Below are 23,900 nucleotides of genomic sequence, written 5' to 3' on the forward strand. Positions count from 1 at the left end.
TTTCACTATAGTATTGGGAATATCGAACACTTATGGCTTAAAGGGTGTTATTTAAACATTCCTTCCACAGTCAGAAAACTTCTTGTGTTGGATGTGTGGTTTACACTTTGTATTTGCCCTTCTGATTCCCGAGATGAAAATGTAGGCTTCGGAAGAATATAGTAATCTAGAAAAATGTAGGAGGAAAATTGAAAACCTGCAAGTATTGCCTCAAATCTCTGCACACAAGGCCTTCTCATGGGTATCATTTAAAACCCAGCTGACTAAGTGTGTTAGTTTCTGAACTGTTCTCTGTGTTCATGATGTCTGTCGATTGCCCCAAAGTAAGAGCAAAGCGTTTGTACACATGACTAGAAGAATCTAATTAAAAACGTCCACCAGTGTTTCTATCCACATATCCAGAATACAGTTGGCCTTCCCATCTGTAGTGTTCATGTCTACAGATTTTAAACTGAACACATATGGATTTTTTGTTGGCTTGTCATTACCCTGTGACAACATCAATATGACAGCTAATTATGAAGCACCGATGTTGTTTTAAGCCAGTGGTTCTCAACCTTCCTCATGCTGTGGCCCCTTTAACAGAGCTCCTTATGTTGTGGTGACCCACAACCATAACATTATTGTTCTTGCTACTTCATAACTGAAGTTTTGCTCCTGTTATGAATCGTAATGTAAATACCTGACATACAAGGAATTTGATATGCAACCCCTGTAACAGAGTAGTTTGACTTCCAAAGTGGTTCTCGACCCACAGGTTAAAGTGTACTGGAGGGTGTGCACATCTTACTGTGCAAACGCTATACCATTTTCTCTAAGGGGATGTGTGTGAATTTGATATCCATGGAGTGGAAAGGCTTTCCTTCTGAAGCCTTAAGGGTGGGTTTTTTTTTCCCACAATTGCTACAAAAACATTACAGACATAAATGACATCAGCTGCCCTTGATTGAGAGGGCGTCCCCCACCCACACCAGGGTTGAGACACTGTGGAGAGGGTTGTGCCTGTGATACACTGAGCACCTGGGTAGACGTTTAGGTGAATGCTGAACAAATCACGATAGGCTGCCTAATCCATTCAAACTGTCTCGGACTGATCTGGTGTTAAGGGGCAGAGGATTTCCACCATGGTAATCTTTGATGCATCTCCAGACATATACAGAAGAACTCAGTTTATGCCAGTTTGGTTCATGTCCTGTGAGAATTAGATATATAACAAAAAGAATGAAGAGGGCATTCTAGGAATATGAGGGTTTGAGGAAGCCAGATATCTCCGTGAGTAATATTTTACTCTCCCCCACTACGCACCTGATCCCTCAGGCGCTTTCTCTTTTAAATGTATATTTTTATGTTTTTTTAAAGTATGTGTATATATATGTGTGTTGGGAGGGTGGGCATGTGTGCATGAGTGGAGGTGTCTATGGAGGTCAGAAGAGGGTGTCCACCTCTCGACTTGCTTGGAACTCCAGACCACCATGTTGGAAGTCTTTTTTTTGCTACTTCTAGAATTACTTTGGTTTGATTGTTTTGATTGGTTTGAGAATTTGTCCTCTTGCTTTCTTCTCATGATTTCTGTGTCTAAAATGTGCTGAAACCCTCAGGAATATGAGGGTTGTGCAGTACTAGTTACTGAGTGGATATGGGTGGGTAGTACTAGTTACTGAGTGGATATGGGTGGGTAGTACTAGTTACTGAGTGGCCATGGATGGGTAGTACTAGTTACTGAGTGGCCATGGGTGGGGAGTACTAGTTACTGAGTGGATATGGGTGGGAAGTACTAGTTACTGAGTGACCAGAAACGGGTAGTAATAATTACTGACTGACCAGTTCTAACTGTGCCTCAACTTACACCCTAGCTATTGCTTCAAGAACTGGGTTCTGGTGATGGTGTCATCATGGCGTTTGATAACGTCCTGCAGAAACTTCTGGAAGAATACAGTAGTGATGACACCAGGAATGTGGAAGAAACCACGGAGTACTTGAAAACGTCATGGATCAATCTCAAACAAAGGTAACCAGAAAGCCTGGGTGGGAGCACGTACATCGCCTACCCGAGCATCCCGTTTCCTTCGCTTTTTCATGGAAACAAGCTCAATAGGCAAATGTCAGAAGTGTGTTTTATTATTACATTTTCCCACTTTTAAGTTCTGATGAAGAAAATCCACACCATTATATTTTGTGTAGAGTGTGTATTTTTATGTCTTCTTGAAATCCTAACACTGCATTTTTTCTTTAAATAAACCTAGCTAGTATTTTTTTTAAGTTTCCTTATTTTTTCCCCCCATGCCTCTTTGTATTATTTAGAATACACTTTGTAGTTCTCTGGAATAGGACACAGATAGATGTAACTACATCAGGGTAATATTAGTACCCACGGTTACTGTGCTCGCCTGTGATATTTGGCTGGGATATTTTCAAATGAGAACCAGACACTGTGGACCTATATCACCTGACCTATGAAATAGTCTCTGTGTCCAGTTTTGGTTAATTTATTATCTTTTTTCCCATCATCGTCTTATCTTTATGTACAGAAAAGACTGAAGCAGCATATGTGTTTATTAGAGAGGATTTTGCTCACTTCTTCTCGCAGGTTTGAGAAAGCATAGGCAGTAATTAGTGTTTTTCCATATTCCGTGTGTTGTCCATCATCAGTTAAATATTTATTTTATACATCATATGGGCAGGGCCCATATGTAAGTGAAATTATGGCTTCTTTTCTGTGCTAAGTGCAATTTACTAGAAATGATTTTGATATCTGTCTTAGTTAGGGTTTTACTGCTGTGAACAGACACCATGACCAATGTAAGTCTTGTAAAGGACAACATTTAGTTGGGGTTGGCTTACAGGTTGAGAGGTTCAGTCCATTATCATCAAGGCGGGGGCACAGCAACATCCAGGCAGGCATAGTGCAGGAGGAGCTGAGTTCTACATCTTCATCTGAAGGAAGCCAGGAACAGACTGAGCATCCTCAGGCAGCTAGGAGGAGGGTCTCCAAGCCTACCCCACAGTGACACACTTCCTCCAACAAGGCCACATCTTCTAATAGGGCCACTCCCTGGGCCAAGCATATGCAAACCATCACAATATCAAAACGTATTTATTTTGTAGTAGATAAAACTGATATCAGAACATTTTTATGTTAAAATAATTCCAAAATTTAATGGTAACTAACACAGAAGTATTTTTGCCTCTAGTTGTGTTTTAAATTGTGTATGCATATGTGTCTATCTCTGTGTGTGCGCGGGCGCGTGTCCATATGTGCATGTATGTATATGTATACATGTGTGTACTGCATGTATGTCTGTGTGTGCACATGGGTATGTATGTGTATGCACATGTGTGTGTGTGCATGTGCTCCTGTGTGCATACGTGCACTGCATGTATGTGTGGGTGTGTGCACATGTATGCACGTGTATGTGCATATGTATATGCACATGTATGTATGCATGTGCACCTATGTGTATGTGTGCATACATGAGTATATCCATGGGTGCCACTGTACTTGTATAGAGGTCAGAGAATCACTTGTAGGAGTTGGTTCTCTTTATCTGCTGCTTATGTTCCAGAACTCTAACTCAGGGTGCTAGGCTTTGGTAGAATGCACCTTTCTGCACCAAACCACTGTTTTTGACTTCTGATGGTCATTGTTAGATTCTTTAACATGGTTCTGAAACTCCTTGAAGAAGATTCTATGGGGGGAGCATGAGAATGCATGTGTGTTAGTTACTGACTCAGGTTCTCACTAGGTACCCTAACAAACACACAGCTTTGCCAGAAGTTCAGGGTCAATGGCTGTGATCTTGGTGGTTTTATCAGTATAGCATTCTTATATCATGACATGTTCTTTGGATCAGTCTCATAACTAAAATAGGGAGGGAGGTGGGTTAAAAATAGCAGTGAGCAAGATACTTCTTTAAACTCATTCATGTGCAGAAATTCCATGGGTAAGAAGCATGGCTCTGTTTTTGGGTAAGCATTTCTGAAAAGTCGAGCACTTGCTTTGAAATAAGCAGTCTGCTTTGTTTAGCACCACTGAGGCTTGACTTTGTAAATACCCTAAAACAGTCCACAGCAGCAGTTAAGTTAGATGGAAGAGGCAATTAAAAACAAATTATATTCCAAGGTGGTCTCTCATTTATCAAAGTTGAGATAGCCACAGAGCTCCAGTTTTGTCGTGGTGCAAACCCTTGCTTTAGTTCATTTTGTTTCTGAGTTGTTTTGGAAATGAGAATTCCTATTAATATTTAGACATGGCTTAGGTCGTATTGTTCTTTATGTCATTGGGGAAAATACAACAAAACCTTGGCTCACAGAATCCTTCCTGAGTGACAGCTACAGCTTCTATATCGAAATTGTGTCTTTCAAATTGTTAACTATCGTAAATACACACCTCTTGGGAATATATAAACTATTCCTTACTTTCTTAAGCAAGGTGTGAGATTATATTAACCTTCTTTTGTGTTTTTGACATTGCTCTTCTAAAGACAAACTTTAGACCAACATTTCTCCACTTTTAAAATTATCTTCCACCGGAAGTTTTTGAGACCCTGTCCCCCTTAAATTTTAGTTAATTATCCTGGGGACAGAGCAGAGTCTTACTGACATAGCTGAACTTGCAGTGTACCTGAGAGCAGGATCAAACTTGGAATCTTCCTGCATAGTCTTTGAAGCTTTATTAATAACAAGTGTCCTGTGTTGTTTGCTTCCATTCTATGCACTTAAGCTTTTTAGTGAGACAGGAAGAGGAGTCAGTTCTTCTACTACTGCTCTGAGGGGGTAGATCTACTTAGCAATTCCTTTGAGAGCATGTGGGCCAGCCTAACACTGTCAAGCTCAGTGAAAATAAAAAGTCACACAGAACATGAATGACAGTTTCTTAAGACCGAAAGCCATGTTCTGAATTCTGAAACATTCATGGCAAAGTGAATCAGCTTCTGTCTCCTGAGTGTCTGCTGTGAGCGTCCCAGAGGTTTCTCATGGTCTCTCACCGCAGTAGGCACTTCACACAGCTCTCCTATAATTCGCCCACCATCTTAAAGGACAAGAAGCCTCCCCTTTAGCATTGCGTTGGCTGTACATGGCCGTACAGAGGTGGTAGAGAGTTCCCCAGAGTTACACAGCTCATCAAGCGTCTCTGGAATTCGAATTTTTGCCTTTTTGCCTACACAGCCAGGCTCTTACTTCCTTTACCAAGAGTTTATAATTTTTCTTCTTTGTTATCTGAATGAAAGCTCTGGCTGGTGAATGCTCTCTCTGTGCATTTGCTTCTCAGATCTGCGATTCTATTTACTGGCACTTATCTGTGCTGTGTATGGAGAACAGATCAGATTAAAGATATGAGAGCGCGCATGAATAATAGAGCAAGCTCGAGCACATGACCACCGTGCCACTCTGATGTCCCCGACAGGCCTTTGTCATCACTTCTTCCTACTGCACAGCTGAGCTCTGAATATACATCATTGTCAGCGGAATTGTGCAGAGGTGAAGGGGTATCATACTTGAATATGCAATAATAATGTTAGTGGCTGTAATTCCTAAAGTTTAATATCAGCTTTCCATTCAGATGAATTGAAACTGACCATTCACATTTAAAGGTCCTCATTCCCTTATCTGCAGTGTATAAATCCCAAACATCCCCGATAATAGACAGCTGCCCTTTGATGTGAGGGCCGTAATTACAGTCTTTATGCAGTGGGTATAACTTCCTCCTGCAGCATAAAGATTACTATATTTAGTTGTTTCCGTAAATCTCCTGGAAGATGATCTGTAATATACATACATTCGTTTTGAAAGGTACAGAAATTCTTAGATCTTTGCTTTGCATTTGTAATGACAGTTAACTAATTACTTATTGCAAATTTCGATAGTCAAAAGTGTTTGCACAAGTTGAGTAAACTTTATCTGAAATGCTTGGAACCAGAAGTGGTTTGGACTTGGGGGTATTTACAGACACCTAGTGCCACATACAGGAGGTGATGCTCAAATCTAAACACGAAATTTATTATGTTTTAAACATACTATGTAAGTTGGGGAGTGTAGCATTTGTGAAGCCTTGTACCATACCAGCACCATAATTAATCAGCTAATAAAAATTCATGTGTATTTTAAACATAAACCAGAAGGAATGTCATGTTAAAGTTTTAAAAAATTATCAACTGTGATGTTCAGTAAATATTTAAAAAAAAGTTCAGAAACCTAAGAGCAGTCAGAGGCAGGACCCTTCTGGTTTCTGCCTGAGCCTAGAGCTGGAAGCCAGTTGCCAGGAGCGCCGACACACCTGAGAGCAGAGGTTAGACCGAATCTTCTGCTCCAAGCTACCTGCCTGGTAACCTCAGGACACAAAAACACAGGAGCAGTCTGGGACTGCACACTTTCAGTTTCGGCTTTCAGAGCTGAACCTGTCCTGTACCGCTCTATACCCAAATCCCATAGGGGAAAGAGCTGAACTCTCAGAAGTGCAGACATTTCTGAGAGCTCAGGGGAGATAACTATTTCTGCTCACATTCTTTGCCCAAGAGGAACCTGCTTAGTGCCCTCTGGATACAGGAACCTAAGAGCAGTCAGGGGCAAGGATCCTTCTGGTTTCTGCCTGCACCTGGAGCTGAACCAGTTCCAGAGCTCTCTGTACCCAAATCCCATGGACTGTCAGAAGTAAGGACAATTCTGAGAGCTGAGAGGGGACAACTACTTCTGTTCACATTCCTGGCCCAAGAGGAACCTGCCTAGTGCCCTCTGTTTCCTCTGGGTACATGAACCTAGGACCCTTCTGGTTTCTGCCTGTACCCAGAGGTGAAAGCAAGTCTCCAGGAGAACTGGCACTCCTGGGAGCAGAGGTAAGATCAACTCTTCTGCTTCAAGTGAACCACCTGGGGGACTCAGGACACACAAACCCAGGAGTGGTCTGGGACAGGACCCTTCCAGTTTCTGCCTGCACTCGGAGCTGACCCAGTCCCACAGCTCCCTGTACAGATACAACTGAAAGAAAACAGGTCTACAGGACTGATGAGACACAGGCTTACAGGAGGGTCAAGCCACTGTCAGAGACAGCAAGACAAGCTAACACCAGAGACAACCTGATGGCGAGAGGCAAGTGCAGGAACCTAAGCAACAGAAATCAAGACTATTTGGCATCATCAGAGCCCACTTCTCTCCCCAGAGCAAATACTGGATATCCAAACACACTGGAAAAGCAATATTTGGATTAAAATCATATCTCATGATGATGATAGAGGACTTTAAGAAGGATGTAACTAACTGCCTTAAAGAAATTCAGGATAACACAAGTAAACACATAGAAGCCCTTAAAGAGGAAACACAAAAATCCCTTAAAGAATTAGAAAAAAAAACACAACCAACCAGGTGAAGGAATTGAACAAAACCATCTAGGATTTAAAAATGGAAATAGAAACAATAAAGAAAGCACAAAGGGAGACAACCCTGGAGATAGAAAACCTAGGAAAGAGATCAGGAGTTATAGACAGAAGCGTCACCAACAGAATACAAGAGATAGAAGAGAGAATCTTAGGGTCAGAAGATACCACACAAAACATTGACAGAACCATCAAAGATAATTTAAAATGCAAAAAGCTCTTAGCTCAAAACATCTAGGAAATCCAGGAAACAATGAAAAGATGAAACCTAAGGATTATAGGTATAGAAGAGAGTGAAGATTCTCAAATTAAAGAACCAATAAATATCTTCAACAAATTATAGAAGGAAATTTCCCTAAACTTAAGAAAGAGATGCCCATAAACATTACAAGAAGCCTACAGAACTCCAAATAGATTGGGCCAGAAAAGAAATTCTTCCTCTCACATAATAGTCACAACACCAAATGCACAAAACAAAGAAAGAATATTAAAAGCAGTAAGGGAAAAAGGTTAAGTAAAACATAATAAAGGCAGACCTATCAGAATTACACCAGACTTTGCACCAGAGACTATGAAAGCCAGAAGATTCTGGGCAGATGTCATACAGACCTAAGAGAACACAAATGTCAGCCCAGGCTACTATCCAGCAAAACTCTCAATTAACATAGAAGGAGAAAACAAGATATTCCATGGCAAAACCAAATTTACACAATAACTTTCCACAAATCCAGCCCTACAAAGGATAATAGATTGAAAACTCCAACACAAGGAAGGAAACTACACCTTAGAAAAAGCAAGAAAGTAATCTCTTTGCAACAGACCCAAAAGAAGACAGACACACAGACATAATTCCACCTCTAACAACAAAAATAACAGGAAACAACAATCACCATTCCTTAATATCTCTCAACGTCAATGGACTCAATTCCCCAATAAAAAGACATAGACTAAGAGACTGGATGTGTAAAGTAGACCCCACATTTTACTGCCTACAGGAAACACAACTCAGTGACAAAGACAGACACTACCTCAGAGTGAAAGGCTGGAAAACAATTTTCTAAGCAAACGGTCTGAAGAAGCAAGCTGGAGTAGCTATTCTAATATTGAATAAAATTGACTTTCAACTAAAAGTTATCAGAAAAAAGAAAGATCAGGAAGGAGACTTTATTTTCATCAAAGGAGAAATCCACCAAGAAGAACTCTCAATTCTGAATATCAACGCTCCAAATGCAAGGGCACCTACATTCACAAAAGAAACCTTACTAAAGTTCAAAGCACACATTGCACATCACACAATAAGTGGAAGATTTCAACATACCATTCTCAGCAGTGGACAGATCATGGAAACAGAAACCGAACAGAGTCATAGAGAAAATAACAGAACTTCCTAGCCAAATAGGTTTAACAGATCCCTTCTTCTCAGCACCTCATGGTACCTTCTCCAAAATTGATCATATAATCTGTCATAAAACAGGCCTCAACATATACCAGAAGAGTGAAATAATCCCATGCATCCTATCAGATAACCACGGACTAAGGCTGGTCTTCAATAACAACATAAATGACAGAAAGCCCACATACACATGGAAGTTGACTCAATGATAACCTGGTCAAGGAAGAAATAAAGAAATTAAAGACTTTTTAGAATTTAATGAAAATGAAGGTACAACATACCCAAACTTATGAGACACAATGAAAGCTGTGCTCAGAGGAAAACTCAAAGCTCTGAGTGTCTCCAAAAAGAAACTTGAGAGAGCATACATGAGCAGTTTGACAGCACACCTGAAAGCTCTAGAACAAAAAGAAGCAAATACACCAAGAGGAATAGTCAGCATGAAATAAACTCAGGGCTCAAATCAACCAAGTGGAAACAAAAAGAACTATACAAATAATCAACAAAACCAGGAGCTGGTTCTTTGAGAAAATCAACGAGATAGATAAACCCTTAGCCAGACTAACCAGAGGGCACCGAAAGTATATGCCAATTAACAAAATCAGAAACGAAAAGGGAGACATAACAACAGAATCTGGGAAATTTAAAAAAAAAATCATCAGATCCTACTACAAAAGACTATATTCAACAACACTGGAAAATCTGGATGAAATGGACAATTTTCTAGACAGATACCAGGTACCAAAGTTAAATCAGGATCAGATAAACCATCTAATCACTCCCATAACTCCTAAAGAAATGGAAGCAGTTATTAAGTCTTCCAACCAAAAAAAGCGCAGAACCAGATCTGTTTAGTGCAGAATTCTATCAGACCTTCATTGAAGACCTCATACCAACACTGTCCAAATTATTCCTCAAAAGAGAAACAGGAGCACTACACAATTCCTCTTATGAAGCCACAATTATGCTTATACCTAAACCATTCAAAGACCCAACCAAGAAAGAAAACTTCAGTCCAACATCCCTTATGATTATCAACACAAAAATACTCAATTAAATTCTCACAAACCAAATCCAAGAACACATCAAAATTATCATCCATCATGACCAAGTAGGCTTCATCCCAGGGAGGCAGGGATGGTTCAATATATGGAAATCTGTCAATGTAATCCACTATATAAACAAAGTCAAAGAAAATAATCACATGATCATTTCATTAGATGCTGAGAAAGCATTTGACAAAATTCAACACCCCTTCAATCTAAATAGAAAGAAACTTGAAGCAATCCCACCAAAATCAAGGACTAGACAAGGCTGCTCACTCTCTCCCTACTTATTCAATATAGTACTCGAAGTCCTAGCCAGAGCAGTCAGACAATTAAAGGAGGTCAAAGGGATACAAATTGGAAAGGCAGAAGTCAGAATATCACTTTGCAGACGATATGATAATGTACTTAAGTGACCCCAAAAGTTCCACCAGAGAACTACTAAGTCTGATAAACAACTTCAGCAAAGTGGCTGGGTATAAAATTAACTCAAACAAATCAGTAGTCTTCCTCTACTCAAAGGATAAACAGGCTGAGAAAGAACTAGGGAAATGACACCCTTCACAATAGTCTCAAATAACATAAAATACCTCAGTGTGATTCTAACCAAGCAAGTGAAAGGTCTGTATGACAAGAACTTCAAGTCTCTGAAGAAAGAAACTGAAGAAGATCTCAGAAGATTAGAAGACCTCCCATGCTCATGGATTGGCAGGATTAATATAGTAAAAATGGCCATTTTTCTAAAAGCAATTTATAGATTCAATGCAATCCCCATCAAAATTCCAACTCAATTCTTCTTAGAGTTAGAAAGAGCAATTTGTAAATTCATCTGGAATAACAAAAAACCCAGGAGAGGGAAAACTATCTTCAACAATAAAAGAACTTCTGGGTTAATCATTATCCCTGACCTTTAGCAGTATTACGCAGCAATAGGGATAAAAACTGTATGGTATTGGTACAGAGACAGGCAAGTAGATTAATGGTATAGAATTGAAGACCCAGAAATGAACCCACACACCTATTGTCAGTTGATCTTTGACAAAGGAGCTAACACCATCCATTGGAGTAAAGATAACATTTTCAACAAATGGTGCTGTTTCAACTGGAGGTCAGCATGTAGAAGAATGCAAATCGATCCATTCTTATCCCCCTACACAAAGGTTAGGTCCAAGTGGATCAAGGACCTCTACGTGAAACCAGAAACACTCAAACTAATAGAAGAAAAAGTGGGGATGAGCCTTGAACACATCGGCAGTTGGGAAAATTTCCTGAACAAAGCACCAATGGCTTATGCTCTAAGATCAAGAATGGACAAATGGGACCTCACAAAACTGCAAAACTTCTGTAAGGCAAAGGACACTGTCATTAGGACAAAACGGCAACCAATAGATTGGGAAAAGATCTTTACCAATTCTCTATCTGATAGAGGGCTAATATCCAAAATATACAAAGAACTCAAGAAGTTAGACTCCAGAGAGCCAAATAACCCTATTATAAAATAGTGGACATAGCTAAAGGACTTCTCGACTGAGGAATATTGAATGGCTGAGAAGTACCTAAAGAAATGTTCAACATCCTTAGTCATCAGGGAAATGCAAATCAAAACAACCCTGAGATTCCACTTCACACCAGTGAGAATGGCTAAGATAAAAACTCAGGTGACAACAGATGCTGGTGAGGATGTGGAGAAAGAGGAACACTCCTCCATTGTTGGTGGGATTGTAAGCTGGTACAACCACTCTGGAAATCAGTCTGGCAGTTCTTCAGAAAATTGGACATTGAACTACCTGAGGACCCAGCTATACCTCTCTTGGGCATATACCCAAAAGATGCCCCAACATATAAAAAGACTCATGCTCCACTATGTTCATAGCAGCCTTATTTATAATAGCCAGAAGCTGGAAAGAACCAGATGCCCTTCAACAGAGGAATGGATACAGAAAATGTGGTACATCTACACAATGGAGTACTACTCAGCTATTAAAAACAATGACTTTATGAAATTCATAGGCAAATGGATGGAACTAGAAAATATCATCTTGAGTGAGGTAACCCAATCACAAAAGAACACACATGGTATGCACTCACTGCTAAGTGGATATTAGCCCAAAATCTGGAATTAGCCAAGATACAATCCACAGACCACATGAAGCTCAAGAGGAAGGATAAGCAAAGTGTAGATGCTTTATTCCGTCTTAAAAGGGGGAACAAAAATATTCATAAGAGGGGATATGGAGACAAAGTTTGGAGCAGAGACTGAAGGAATGGCCACTCAGAGCCTGCCCCACCTGGGGATCCAGCCTATATACATATAGCCACCAAACTTAGACCATATTGATGAGACCAAGAAGTGCATGCTGACAGGAGCCTGATATAGCTGTCTCCTGAGAGGCTCAGCTGGAGCATAACAAATACAGAGGCAAATGGGAGCAGCAAACCATTGAACTGAGAATGGGGTCCCAGTTGGTGGAGTTAGAGAAAGGATTGAAGGAGCTGAAGGTGTTTGCAAGCCCATAAGAACAACAATACCAACCAACCAGAGCTCCTAGGGAATAAACCGCTACCCAAACAGTACACATGGACAGAGCCCATGGCTCCAGCTGCATATGTAGCAGAGGATGGCCTTGTTGGGCACAAACGGGAGGAGAAGATTTGTTTATGTCAAAGCTGAAACCCCCTTGCCCCCCCATTGTAGGGGAGGCGGGAAGGAGGCATGGTTGGGGAGGGGGAACACCCTTATAGAAGAAGTTGGAGGGGAATGGAATAAGGGGCTTATGGAGGGGAAATCGGGAAAGGGTATAATATTTGAAATATAAATTAAAAAAATCCAATAAAAATATTAAAAAATATTTAAGAAAAGAAAAGGAAAAATAAAGTTGAACCTTTTATCCTGTGTCTCTCTCACATCCATGAGCCTACATGGCACTGTGGGGGTACTTTTACCTCAGTAGCTGCACACTGACCCCAAGTATTCTCTGAGAACCTTTCAACCTGTGCTAGTGTTAGCACCTGTGGGGCCACTTGGCACTGCAGGGAATCCTTATTTCAGCTGCCCCCAAGTGCTCTCAGTCCCAGGTCTGTGGGTCATTCCAGCATGGCACCTTGTCACTCTGCTCCCTAGAGTTAGTTCCGGCACCCATGGGGCCATATGGAACTAACCATAATTTATCTCTGGTTAGTATCTCTCCTGGCGGCTCTCTGCCAGCCGTGAACTCTCTGGTTCCAACTACCCGGGAAAATCAAGATTCAACAACTGTAACCCAACAATCAGGTTCATGTTAAATTCTCAATCCACAATACACCCTCACGATCAACTCACAACCAATTGATAACGATATAAACTGCCCACCCACCCAGATAAGATAAATTTTCCTACAGAAATACATCCCTTACGAACTATACGTAACTCCCGTGGCAATTCAAGACCACCGTGATCTGAGTCGTCCTTCTCCGTCTCCATCTTGATTCTTCCTCTTTCCTCTTCTCTCCCACCTTAGAAAAGTTTTGTCCCTGCCTTATTTTTTTTTTTTTTTACCATCCAGTCATGGCCTTGACCTAACTTGTGCGAGCCTTCACCTGCATATAGACACTAACCTACACTGTGCATCATATTAGTACTGAAATCGTTTTTAGATATCAGAGCATTTCAGGTGTCGGGGTTAATATTACTCATTTTAAGGCAATTTTTGGAGTTTGGATGCCTGATTTGGGTCCGGATGGTTATTTAGTCCTATATTTTCACTCTGTATAGATAAAATAGCATTTTATTTGCATATAAATGCATATCTGTGGGTATATGCATATGTATGTATGTGTATAGAAATAGAATTACCTGTTCTGAAGGACTATAAAGGAAATCAGATACTATAAGTATATGCTATGGTTCCTCACAAGTCGTGGATTAACTATAGACTTTCCCCTTGTCCTATCCCCACGCATGCCTATTTTAAGGCACTTTCAGGATGGTACAGGCAGGGCAGAAAGCCTGGTGTGAACCCTGAGCATGTCATTTCCTCTCTCCGGGTCTCACCTTTCTCGATTTTAAAACGGAGAGCGTTGCTGATAGGTAGTCCTACTGTGAGATCAAAAGTCACACCTAAACGTTCTCGGTCCCTGGTCTGTGCTCCCCAAAAGCTTACCCAAATTAACATCATTGCTGTCTTGTCTTCCTCGTAAGCCATCGCCATTTGCAGGGCTTTGTGTGGCTGATGGGCCCACAGGCTTGTCATTCTGAATGGTTTCTGCTGATCCTGACGACAAAGTGTTGGATTGTCTGCTTTAATCAATACATTAGCGTTGCGCTCAGTCTTCATTAGCAGATGAAACTTCTTAAAAAACCCAATTTATCCTACTTACTGAAATCATCATACTTGTGTAATTAATGCTGTATTCAAGTGTCTTGTGCTAAAGCACAGATCTAACTCTCTTGGGAAGAAAAGAATATAAAACTTTAAGGACTACTGTCTGATTGAGTGCCAGGCTTATGATTCAAAGTGATGAGTGAAACAATGTTCTTTATTTTCTTCTGGTATAAGACTTTTTCATTGATACCCGTAGCCTGGATATAGTTTACATGGACTGAGGGAAGTCTTGTGTACACTGAAGATTGAGCTTGTGAGCTGGGCATATAACTCCATTGTAGAGGGCTTGTCTGCCTTGTAGAAAGTCCTGGGTTCAATCCCCAAATGCTGCATAATCAGGATATGGCAAAAATTGCCTGTAATCCTAGCATTGAAGAGATAATCTTCAGTGGGATCAGGAGTTCAAAGACATCCTCCAGGACACGGGGAGTTTAAGGCAGCCTGGGGCATAGGAGACTCCGAAACAAAAGGACTGAATTTGTTAGACCTTGGACCGAGTTTTTTTCAGTGTATTTTGTTGTGTGGCTCCAAGCTTCTGTTTTGTTTGGTCCTTGCATATTGTCTCTGTAGGTCAAGCTAAAAGTGTGTATTTTTCTTCAGCATGGGTCACTTTTCAGTTTGCACAATACCTTTTAAGGTATTGCCAATGAAAGACAGCATATCAGGGTTACCTCTTCTGCCCACCCTTTGGCCAGGCTCAACCACTGAGCTCGTAAGATGAGCAACCGTCACTCTCGATCAACGTGCATGGGTGGGAAGTGCAGGTAGCCTTTTCCTTCCTCCTCTTTTGAGATCTAGATTTGGGCCAGTCAACATGTCGTTTCCTCTTGGTAGGCAATCTCTTTCTTGATAGTCACCTTTGGTTTTCAGTCTCTTTCTTTGGTTATTCCATTCACACTGAGAGAGGTATAAAAGTTATAATCATCTACGTTCTTCCTTTTCAGTTATTTAAGAGTCCATGTATCATTTTTTCTGCCCTTAATAAAACACAGCCCTCATAACAAACTATTTGTGTGGTGTGAGAAGAGAAGGTTCCAGTGTTCAGTTTGTGTCAGGCCCCTACATGCATGCCTAGTTTCCTCAGTTTTGCATCAGATAATATAGAGGGCTAACGGGCACAGCCTTTGTTATTTCCTTCATTTGCTTTGTTTTCATTCTAGCAGTTAAATTACTATTAAATTGATTAATAATTAAAGCACTATTCATTAGCCTCCATCTGGCCAGGCTCTTTGAGAGTACTGGAGAACCAACCCTAAACACACTTGTGCCTGCCTCCAGAAAGCTTCCATTCAGAGGCAATAAGAGAGATAGTCATATGTCCGTCTAGTATAGAGGAAGTTGGGATAACGATCAACGTAATTATAGGAGGCCGTTTGGAACCTGCAAATAAAGTCAGCAGTGCAGTGTAAGAGTGGGACTTTAAAAGCTAAATGCGGGTAAACGCTAGGAAGCCAAAACCAGAGGTGATAGTTTAGCTGCTTCTGGGGGTTAGGAAAGAACCAGTTGGAGAATCTTCCAGAATAAATAGCAGCTGTAAAAATCATGAAGCAGTAAGAATGTATGGGCCTGAGATGTGAGGGGAGAGGGAGACAGCGGCCAGATATGGACATTGTAAAACACAGGAGTCTCCACATGAGTGCAATTGGAAGCTAGCGGGTGGGAAGTCTGGGAGCGACGCTGTTTGTATTGATTACGGTTTAATTTCTGTGGATCTTGCTTTGAGAGTAGTTCACCGGGGTAAAAAGAATAATTGTGAGGAGCAGAAAGGAAGCCATTCCTGGGTCTAGGTTCACACTGAAGACATCGTCGGCTACCGTGATCCAGCCACAGAGACTGTAGTCTTTGGATGTGCTTTGGACATACATATGCTCTGGTGGGTTAGCCGTGTGGTTTGACACGGTGGAAATGATAAAGACGGAACTTTGTGAAAGATATTGATGACTGAAGTGGGGGGCACTGTAGCTTTGGGGAGAAGAACAGGCTAGAGGCAAGAAAGTGCAAACAATTTATAGAAACAGTCTTAGAGAACTTTGCTGCGAAGAGGGACAGCCAGGCTGGACAGGAATGGGGACAGGACAGAGATTGAAAGCGTAGTACTTTTGGGCTCAAGAATTCCAGATTCAGCAAAGCTCAGATGAAGGCCTGACGTGAGGAGACTGAGGTACAACTCAGGCTGATTGTATAGCAGGAGCTCGGGGCTTGGCCAAACATGCCTATGGAGGGTTGACTGGTGTGCGTGTAGGCAAAGGTATGGAATGATATAATACTGATGGATTAATGAAGAGCAAATATGAGTAGTGATCCAGTTTAAATAAAAAAGTAAAGGAAAACAATCGTGAGAGGCACAGCCTCTTATGGAAATGTCCAGATGGTGTATAATTTTTTTTTAAATTATCGATAGCTGCCCCATGGGGAAGTGGCTGCTTTGCTCTGCTGTACACAACCACGCCCCATGAGGTGGAGGTGGGGCTCTTCCGTTTAACTTTTCAGGAGCTCCAGCATGCATAAGGTCCATAAGGTCCAGCACGGGTTGTGGAGTGAATTTTTAAGTGTCTCGAGAAAGACAGCCTCTGTAGCAGGGACTGCTCACCAGATCACCGAACGTTTCAACAATGCTCTCTGTGCACTTTGAAGGCCTTTCCCCCCAGTACGTGTTTGTATATATGTCGGATGAGCAAAATCTTAAGAGATGACTTCGCACTTAGACTGATGCTTCCATTTTGCACTCTGAAAGAGATGACTACATTTAAATCTTACGCCGCTGCAGAGATCACCTTTTAAGACACCAAAATTAGCATCGCACAGCCGTGGCTTTCCTGGAGAGACTATTCCCTTTGACCAATTATAAGCATGCTCATACTTCATAGAACAGTATATTATATTCTACAGCCTAAAAAAAAATCTCAAATATTGCCTAACGTCTTTAAAATTACGGTTTCAAAAGCCTGCTTTGTAGGTGGCCGTATTTTATGTTACAAAATGGCTATTGGCTTGTTTTATAGACCTTCACAGTGAGTTTTATTGCAGACATCATGTGAAAGCTAAGAGTTCATATTTTAGAAAAATCCTGGTTCCCTTTAATATAAACGATCACAAATCTGTCACCCGTGGATGGCCCTCACATCTTCTACGTGAAGCTATTTCTATTTTTTTTGTGTCCTGTAGTCGGTTATTTCTTTTGTTTGAAGCCTAAAAATATTTTAGCTAAAGCACCCTTTGTAGACTTCAAATGTTAGATCTTACATGTTTTCAGCCTATTCTTATTTTTTTTTTAAAGTCCCTGCTTTTGTCTTCTGAACACAGATTTCCTAAAGTTAAAACCTTCGTCCCCATCATGATAGGCTCCTTTCCATACATCCAGTTACCGTTGTCTCTGTGCTCCTTCTACCCATTCCTAGTCTTGTTTGAGACTCAGCAAATTAAGAATTGGGGTGAAGATCTGAGCTGGATCCCCAGAACTATGTTTTGTAATGAAAACACCCAAACGTGATACTCTGATTGGTCATCCCAGGGCTGTGGGGGCAGGGATAGGTAGATTCTTGGATCTCAGTCAGCATAGCCTATAGGCATGGCCTGCCAGACTGTGTAAAAAAAAATGTAGATGACCTGTCAGGAATGACATCAGTTTGCCCTTTGGAGTTTACACACAAATGCACATGTACACACGCATATGTGCCCTGAGACCTTAGATGAATATGTGTTCAGTATTAGATATGGCCGGCCGTAGAAGCCCTAGGATCAGTGCCTCCCAACCTCTTTGCTGTCTGTACTCTGCTCATCTTTCCTCCGGGAACATTTCATGTACAAGTAGAGACACTTAATGAAGTAGAATGTCAAGCTTGGATGGGGGCAGCAGTGGGAGAACCCTTCCAACAGCTTCTGTGATATCAGCAATGGCTTACACTGTTTGAAGAGGACCCCCAGCATGTCTGAAATGGCTCTTTCATGGATCTAGTTCAAGCTCTTCATTTTAAGGCTGGAACCAGTATATCAAAGATTTTTAAGTAGTTTACTCTAGACCATGTTCCTGGGAAATGACAGAGGAGGCAAAATAGGTCCTTTACTTCTGAGGGTAGCATACAGGAGTATTAAAAGTAATTTATTAACTTGTTTGATTGAATATATTATTACTATTACTATTATTATTATTATTATTATTATTATTATTATTTAGTACACCACACTAGATTTGGGTCTAATTTTAGAATCAGAAATTTAATAAACTAGAAGGGACTAGCCGAGCTGCATTCTATTAGAAACTTCATATAAATTATATTAACTTCAGAAGCCAGAACACAAAGTGACATATATATATATGGACTATGATAACTCTTTTTTTTTCTCTGTGGTTCTAGAAATTAGGACTGTGCATATAGTAGGCAAGCACTCTACTACTGAGTCATATGCACATATACATACACACACATATAGTGTATTCCACTATAATTCATTATAACATAAAGATCATTTAGACTTCTATAAACAGGGTCTATATTTCAGTGTTCCCTTTTATAACTAAAAGGTATATTGTGTACATGTATGTGTGGTATGTGCCTGTGGTATGTGCCCTTGTGTGTTTATGTGCAGGCCAAAGGAGAGTTCTAGAAGTCTTCCTGTATTGCTGTCTGCCTTGTTTCCTTGAGATAGGGACTCTCACTGACCCTTTGTTTCTTTTGCTTTATCTGAACTTAGTGTTTGCCTCTGTTTTTTTTTTTAATGCATAATTTTCCTTGTTCCTGTTGCTAATTCCTCTCACGTCTTTTCAGTAGCCTGACAATGTAATTTTTCACAACGTTAGGCATGCTGTCATTCCTGATATCTTTATCTTGAAGGCATTCCTCCTAGTGCTATGCTTTCTGTACCTAACCGCACTCACCGTATTGAGTATGTCTATTCATTTTGTTCTCAAATGTGTCATCTCTTCTTGGATCACATGGTTTTGTTCTCCCTTTTTGAGATATTTTGTTTGGGTATCCCTTTTGTAATTTTGTCAAGTTAATACAGGATTACAGAGCAGTCAAAACGACAACACACTCTTTTCTCTTTGATCCCCTTTTTCACCATCAAAGAGCCTTTTGGTGTTTCCTGGTGTTGTTTCTTTGGTTCTGGAATATCCCCCCTTCATATAGTTTGAGGTAGTCTGTCTCCAGGATCTTTAGGGGAAATGGCATTTGGGAACAAATCTCAAAGGCATATGGCTAGATTGCCATCTTACGAATACCATAATTCTGCAATATGGACTCTGAGGAATGTGGAAATATGGAAACCCGTTTCTGCCTGTTGGTTGTAGAGTAAGTGGACAGATAAAAAGTCTACAGACAATAAAAGTTTAGCATCAAAGTAGAATCTAAAGACCTTTGTAAAATACACATGATTTTTTTTTATATAAATTAGCTCACTGTCCTTTTCTAAACCCAGAGTGAGGAAACCTGAGAAAGAATAGTTTCAGAGATGGGCTCTAAACTTTAAAGGATAGGTTTGATCTTGTCAAATGGAGATGGTAGAAAGGACATTATAATATAGGCATAAAATTTTTACATGGTCATACTATCAATAATATTCTAGAAAAAAACTGAAACATTACTTGGACATGAAGAAAATATAAGAGAGAAGTAGAGGTTAAATTGGGGAAACAAATTGAAGAAACGTTATAGAGGATGGCAGTGTCTTAGTTGGGAAGAGACACCATGACCACGGCCACTCTTATAAAGGAAAACATCTAATTGGAGCTGGCTTACTGTTTCAGACGTTTAGTCCAGTATCATGGCAGGAAGCATAGTGGCCTGCAGGCAGCCATGGCGCTGGAAAAGGAGCTGAGAGTTCTACATCTTGATCTGCAGGCAACAGGAGAAAGACCATGTCACCTTGATCATACTTGAGCTTATAAGACCCCAAAGTCCACCTCCATGGTGACACAGTTCCTCCAACAAGGTCACACCTCCTAATAGTGGAGTGGTCCTTGTGGGCCAAGCGTTCACACACATTAGTCTATGGAAGCTATTCAAATTACTACAGGCAAATTACTACAAGTAAACTATGGGTTTACTTTCTAGATAATGTGACTAGAGGAATTTTGTGGAGTAGATGCTGCTCTGATTATGTCATCCCAGAATGTCACCTCAGTGGATTCACTGTTGTTTTTTTGTATCTTGCTTATTTCACTTAGCAGCCTGCATTTGAGAGCTGACCATGTCATTGAGTAGAGTCTGCCTCAGTTTTTGACTCAAATTCCATTGCTTGCATGGAGTGTATTTTTTACTCTCCACTTCCTGTTTGGGCTTTAGCGATTTCCCCAAAATGGAATCTCACAGTATGTGCCCTTTGGAACATGGATTCCTTCTCCCTTAGCATATTTTTGTGGTACAGGCATGTTAGGTTATCAGGACTTTTTTATTCGTTCTATGATTAATTGTTCATGGAGTAGTATATAATGTTCCATTGATGAGTGCTTCCTTCATATGATTATCAGTGGCGTTGTTCCAATGTTTTGAGTAATGGTGCTCTGAATATTTGCGTTTGAGTCTTTGTATGGACAGGAAGTTCTCATCTTCTTGGGTTTATATAAATAGCACTAAAAATGTGAGTGCCTTTTTTAAAATTAAGATTTATTTATTTGGGGTGTGTGTGTGTGTGTGTGTGTGTGTGTGTGTGTGTGTGTGTGTGTGCACACGCATGCCTGCCTTCCTGCCTGTATAGAGGACAGAATAGGAATTGTGTTCTTTAGAGCTAGAGTTACAGGCATTTGTGGGCCACCCGGCTTGTTACTTTCCGGGACCCAAACTCCTATCCTCATGATGGTACATCAAGCATTCTATCACAGGTCCATCCATCTTTCCAGCCTAGTATCCATTTAGGAAAATGATTTGTCTATTTTGTCATAGTGAAGCTTTGAGGTATAGAAAGTTTTAAATGTTGAATTTACAGGTGTATATCTTGTCCAATTCAAATAACTCTCAGTGCTCTGGTTTTGACGTGGAACTAATGAAACATTCATAAAAGCTTGTTTATCCAGTGCCTTCCAGATACTATTAAATATTAAATTAATATCACTAAATTTTATTATGTTATTGAATATATTAAGTCAAGTATTATTAAATCATCTTGTATTTACTTGTATTATTAGCAAAAGCCGAAAGTTATTTCTTTTGTGGTGTTGGGGATTGGGCCCAGGTCCCTGTGAATATGAAGCAGGTGCTTCATCATTGAGCTCTACATGTTAGCCCTTTGATTGTTTGTCTTTAAATCTTAAATATTCCCCTTGATTTTGCTCTTTTCCATTCAGTGTGTGATGTATTGATATTGCCTTTGACTGACATCCCTTCTATGGCAGCTCATAGATTTTGGCATAACTCTTAAGAGATCAGGTTAATGTACAAATCTGATATGTAAAATACGGGCATGATTACTTTATGTTGTGGGTGTGGTTTTGTTACTATTTCCCTGTCTCTGTACTGATATCTCACAAGTCAGTAGACATCTTTAAGGATTATTTTAGACCGACAGATGAAAAATCACACAGTTCCATCTGATGGCTTAAAGGATGGAGGTTCCTCCGAGGCCGTGTGTTAATTTTGTCTTGGGTCCATGTGATGTATGACGTCACTCTGTAAGTCACAGAGCTGTGTCTTCCACATTGTTTCTTTTAGCATTGCTGATAGACAGAGTGCCTTGGAGGCTGAGCTGCGGACAGTGCAGACGTCTCGTAGAGACCTGGAGAACTTTGTCAAGTGGCTTCAGGAAGCAGAAACCACAGCAAATGTGCTGGCCGATGCCTCTCAGCGGGAGAATGCTCTTCAGGATAGTGTCCTGGCCAGGCAGCTCAGACAGCAGATGCTGGTAAGTGTGTAGGAACCCACAGGCAGCAGTGTCCTCCTGAGCCCTTGGTGGCCACCTGTACGTTGATTACTGCTCCAAGGTGAGGCTGTCTGCGCTTTGAGTTGTGGAATCCACATTGTCTCATGAGTAATTGATTGTTTTGTATATGACCTGCAGAATACACAATATACTTAATATTAGGGTGAAGATCTACCTTGTTTTATGGAAATAATTGTATATTTATAGCTAGAGACTCAGGCCTGCTTGGTGTTCTGTCATTTTAAGTCCTCAGGCCATTAGTGATATTCAATATGAAATTATAAGGACATTTCACCTTCATACGAATGGGGAATTATTGTAACTTATATCATTATTATATTTATTATAACAAATATTGTATTTATTATTTATAACAATTAATTATATTTATACTATACTTAATGTAATTACTTGCTATAGAAACTTCAAATCTCTATGATTCAGTTACAACCAGACCTATTAGGCTCAAAAGCATTATTTATGCATTTACTCTATAATCATGATTACATGTGTAGCCCCATTTCAGGTAATGGCACTTCTGTGCTCTTGAGTCCTTTTCTCTTATTGTGGGTCCGTGGAGTAACCCTTTCTTGCCCATCTTAGATAAACCCTCTCCATTACGACTTAATTTAACAGTTCATCAGCAGGTGCATCTCCTGTGTGCCTCGGCGAGACATTGCATTTCTTCTACATGCTGTGAATTATTTGCAAATATGTGAATCCATTACCCTCTTCTGGTATTGCGGTGAACATGTGTTCTATTGTCACTTGATGCATGTATTTTACCTACCTTAGTTGGTCACATAGTTCTTCGATCGTAAGAAATGCTAATCTTGTTGTTTCCATGGTGTTTCAGGAGCAAGTCTCAAGTAAATAACTCCTGCAGTTGACATTTAGCACTGTTAACCATTTTTTAATCCATTCTTAAGAATTTTTTTCCTCTTGAAACATCTAAAAAACCCTTTCATAAAATATCAGCAAATTGGATTAAAGGTCTAGAGGCCTTTTTAAAACTATTACTCTTAAATTTTCTAAGTTAAAAAACAATTGTTATTAACGTGTTAACACAGTGCTGTTGCTACACCTCCTACAAGTGAACAGACACATGCACACACACACGCATACACATACATGCACACACGCATACACATACATACATACAGATGCACACACAGATATACATGCATACACAGACACACGCATACACACTCTCGCACACACATGTTCACACACCGACACGCACGTAAACATTCACACTCCCATGCACATGTGTACACACACATGCACGCACACAGTAAGTTTGAAAAACTCTTCTCAAACAGATTTGTTTGACTTAGAAGGGGCTTATATATAATTCATCCTTATTCGTGAAGACTCTCATTAAGGAGAGTCAGGGCCTGGCAAGAGTGGCTTAATAGGCAATGTCTTTGCCACAGAAGCATGACGACCTGAGTTTGGATTTCTTGTATTGTCAAGGTCTAGGTGTGGAGGTTGCCTCATGGTGGTCTTGTGGTGCGTCTTCTAGTTCAGGCTGTGGTAGGAGGGTGGAGACAGTGAGCATAGGCTCTCAGTGGCTAAGCAACTTTTCCTAATCTGTAAGCTCCAGGCCTCAAATAATGGCATGGAGAGTGAGGAAGACGCCTGAGGTGGACCTCTCACCCCATGCCTTCATGAATGTCCCACAGCACCCCCCCCCCACACACATATGCACATAGGCACCCCAGCCAACACAAAGAAATGGTAAAAAAGAAAGAAAAGCAAATATCAGAAAACTATCTGGGCTTGCTCATTTCTTATGCGTTACGCACTGCTTTTGTGACTCGCTGATGGCTGTGTCCAGGCGAGTATCAAAGTTACTTCACCCTCTGGTCCCTCAGAA

At 40.5% G+C, this 23,900-nt stretch overlaps 1 protein-coding gene across 1 annotated transcript in view; it reads left to right on the forward strand.

Moving 5' to 3' along the window:
* Utrn (utrophin) overlaps positions 1–23,900 on the forward strand; it is a 593,945-nt gene that overhangs the window by 244,102 nt on the left and 325,943 nt on the right. Inside the window, 2 exon segments of the mRNA XM_032894978.1 lie at positions 1,854–2,008; positions 21,814–22,003. Coding sequence (XP_032750869.1) covers positions 1,854–2,008; positions 21,814–22,003 — 345 coding nt within the window.

Source organism: Rattus rattus, chromosome 2, assembly GCF_011064425.1.
Source record: "Rattus rattus isolate New Zealand chromosome 2, Rrattus_CSIRO_v1, whole genome shotgun sequence".
NCBI classification, from domain to species: domain Eukaryota; kingdom Metazoa; phylum Chordata; class Mammalia; order Rodentia; family Muridae; genus Rattus; species Rattus rattus.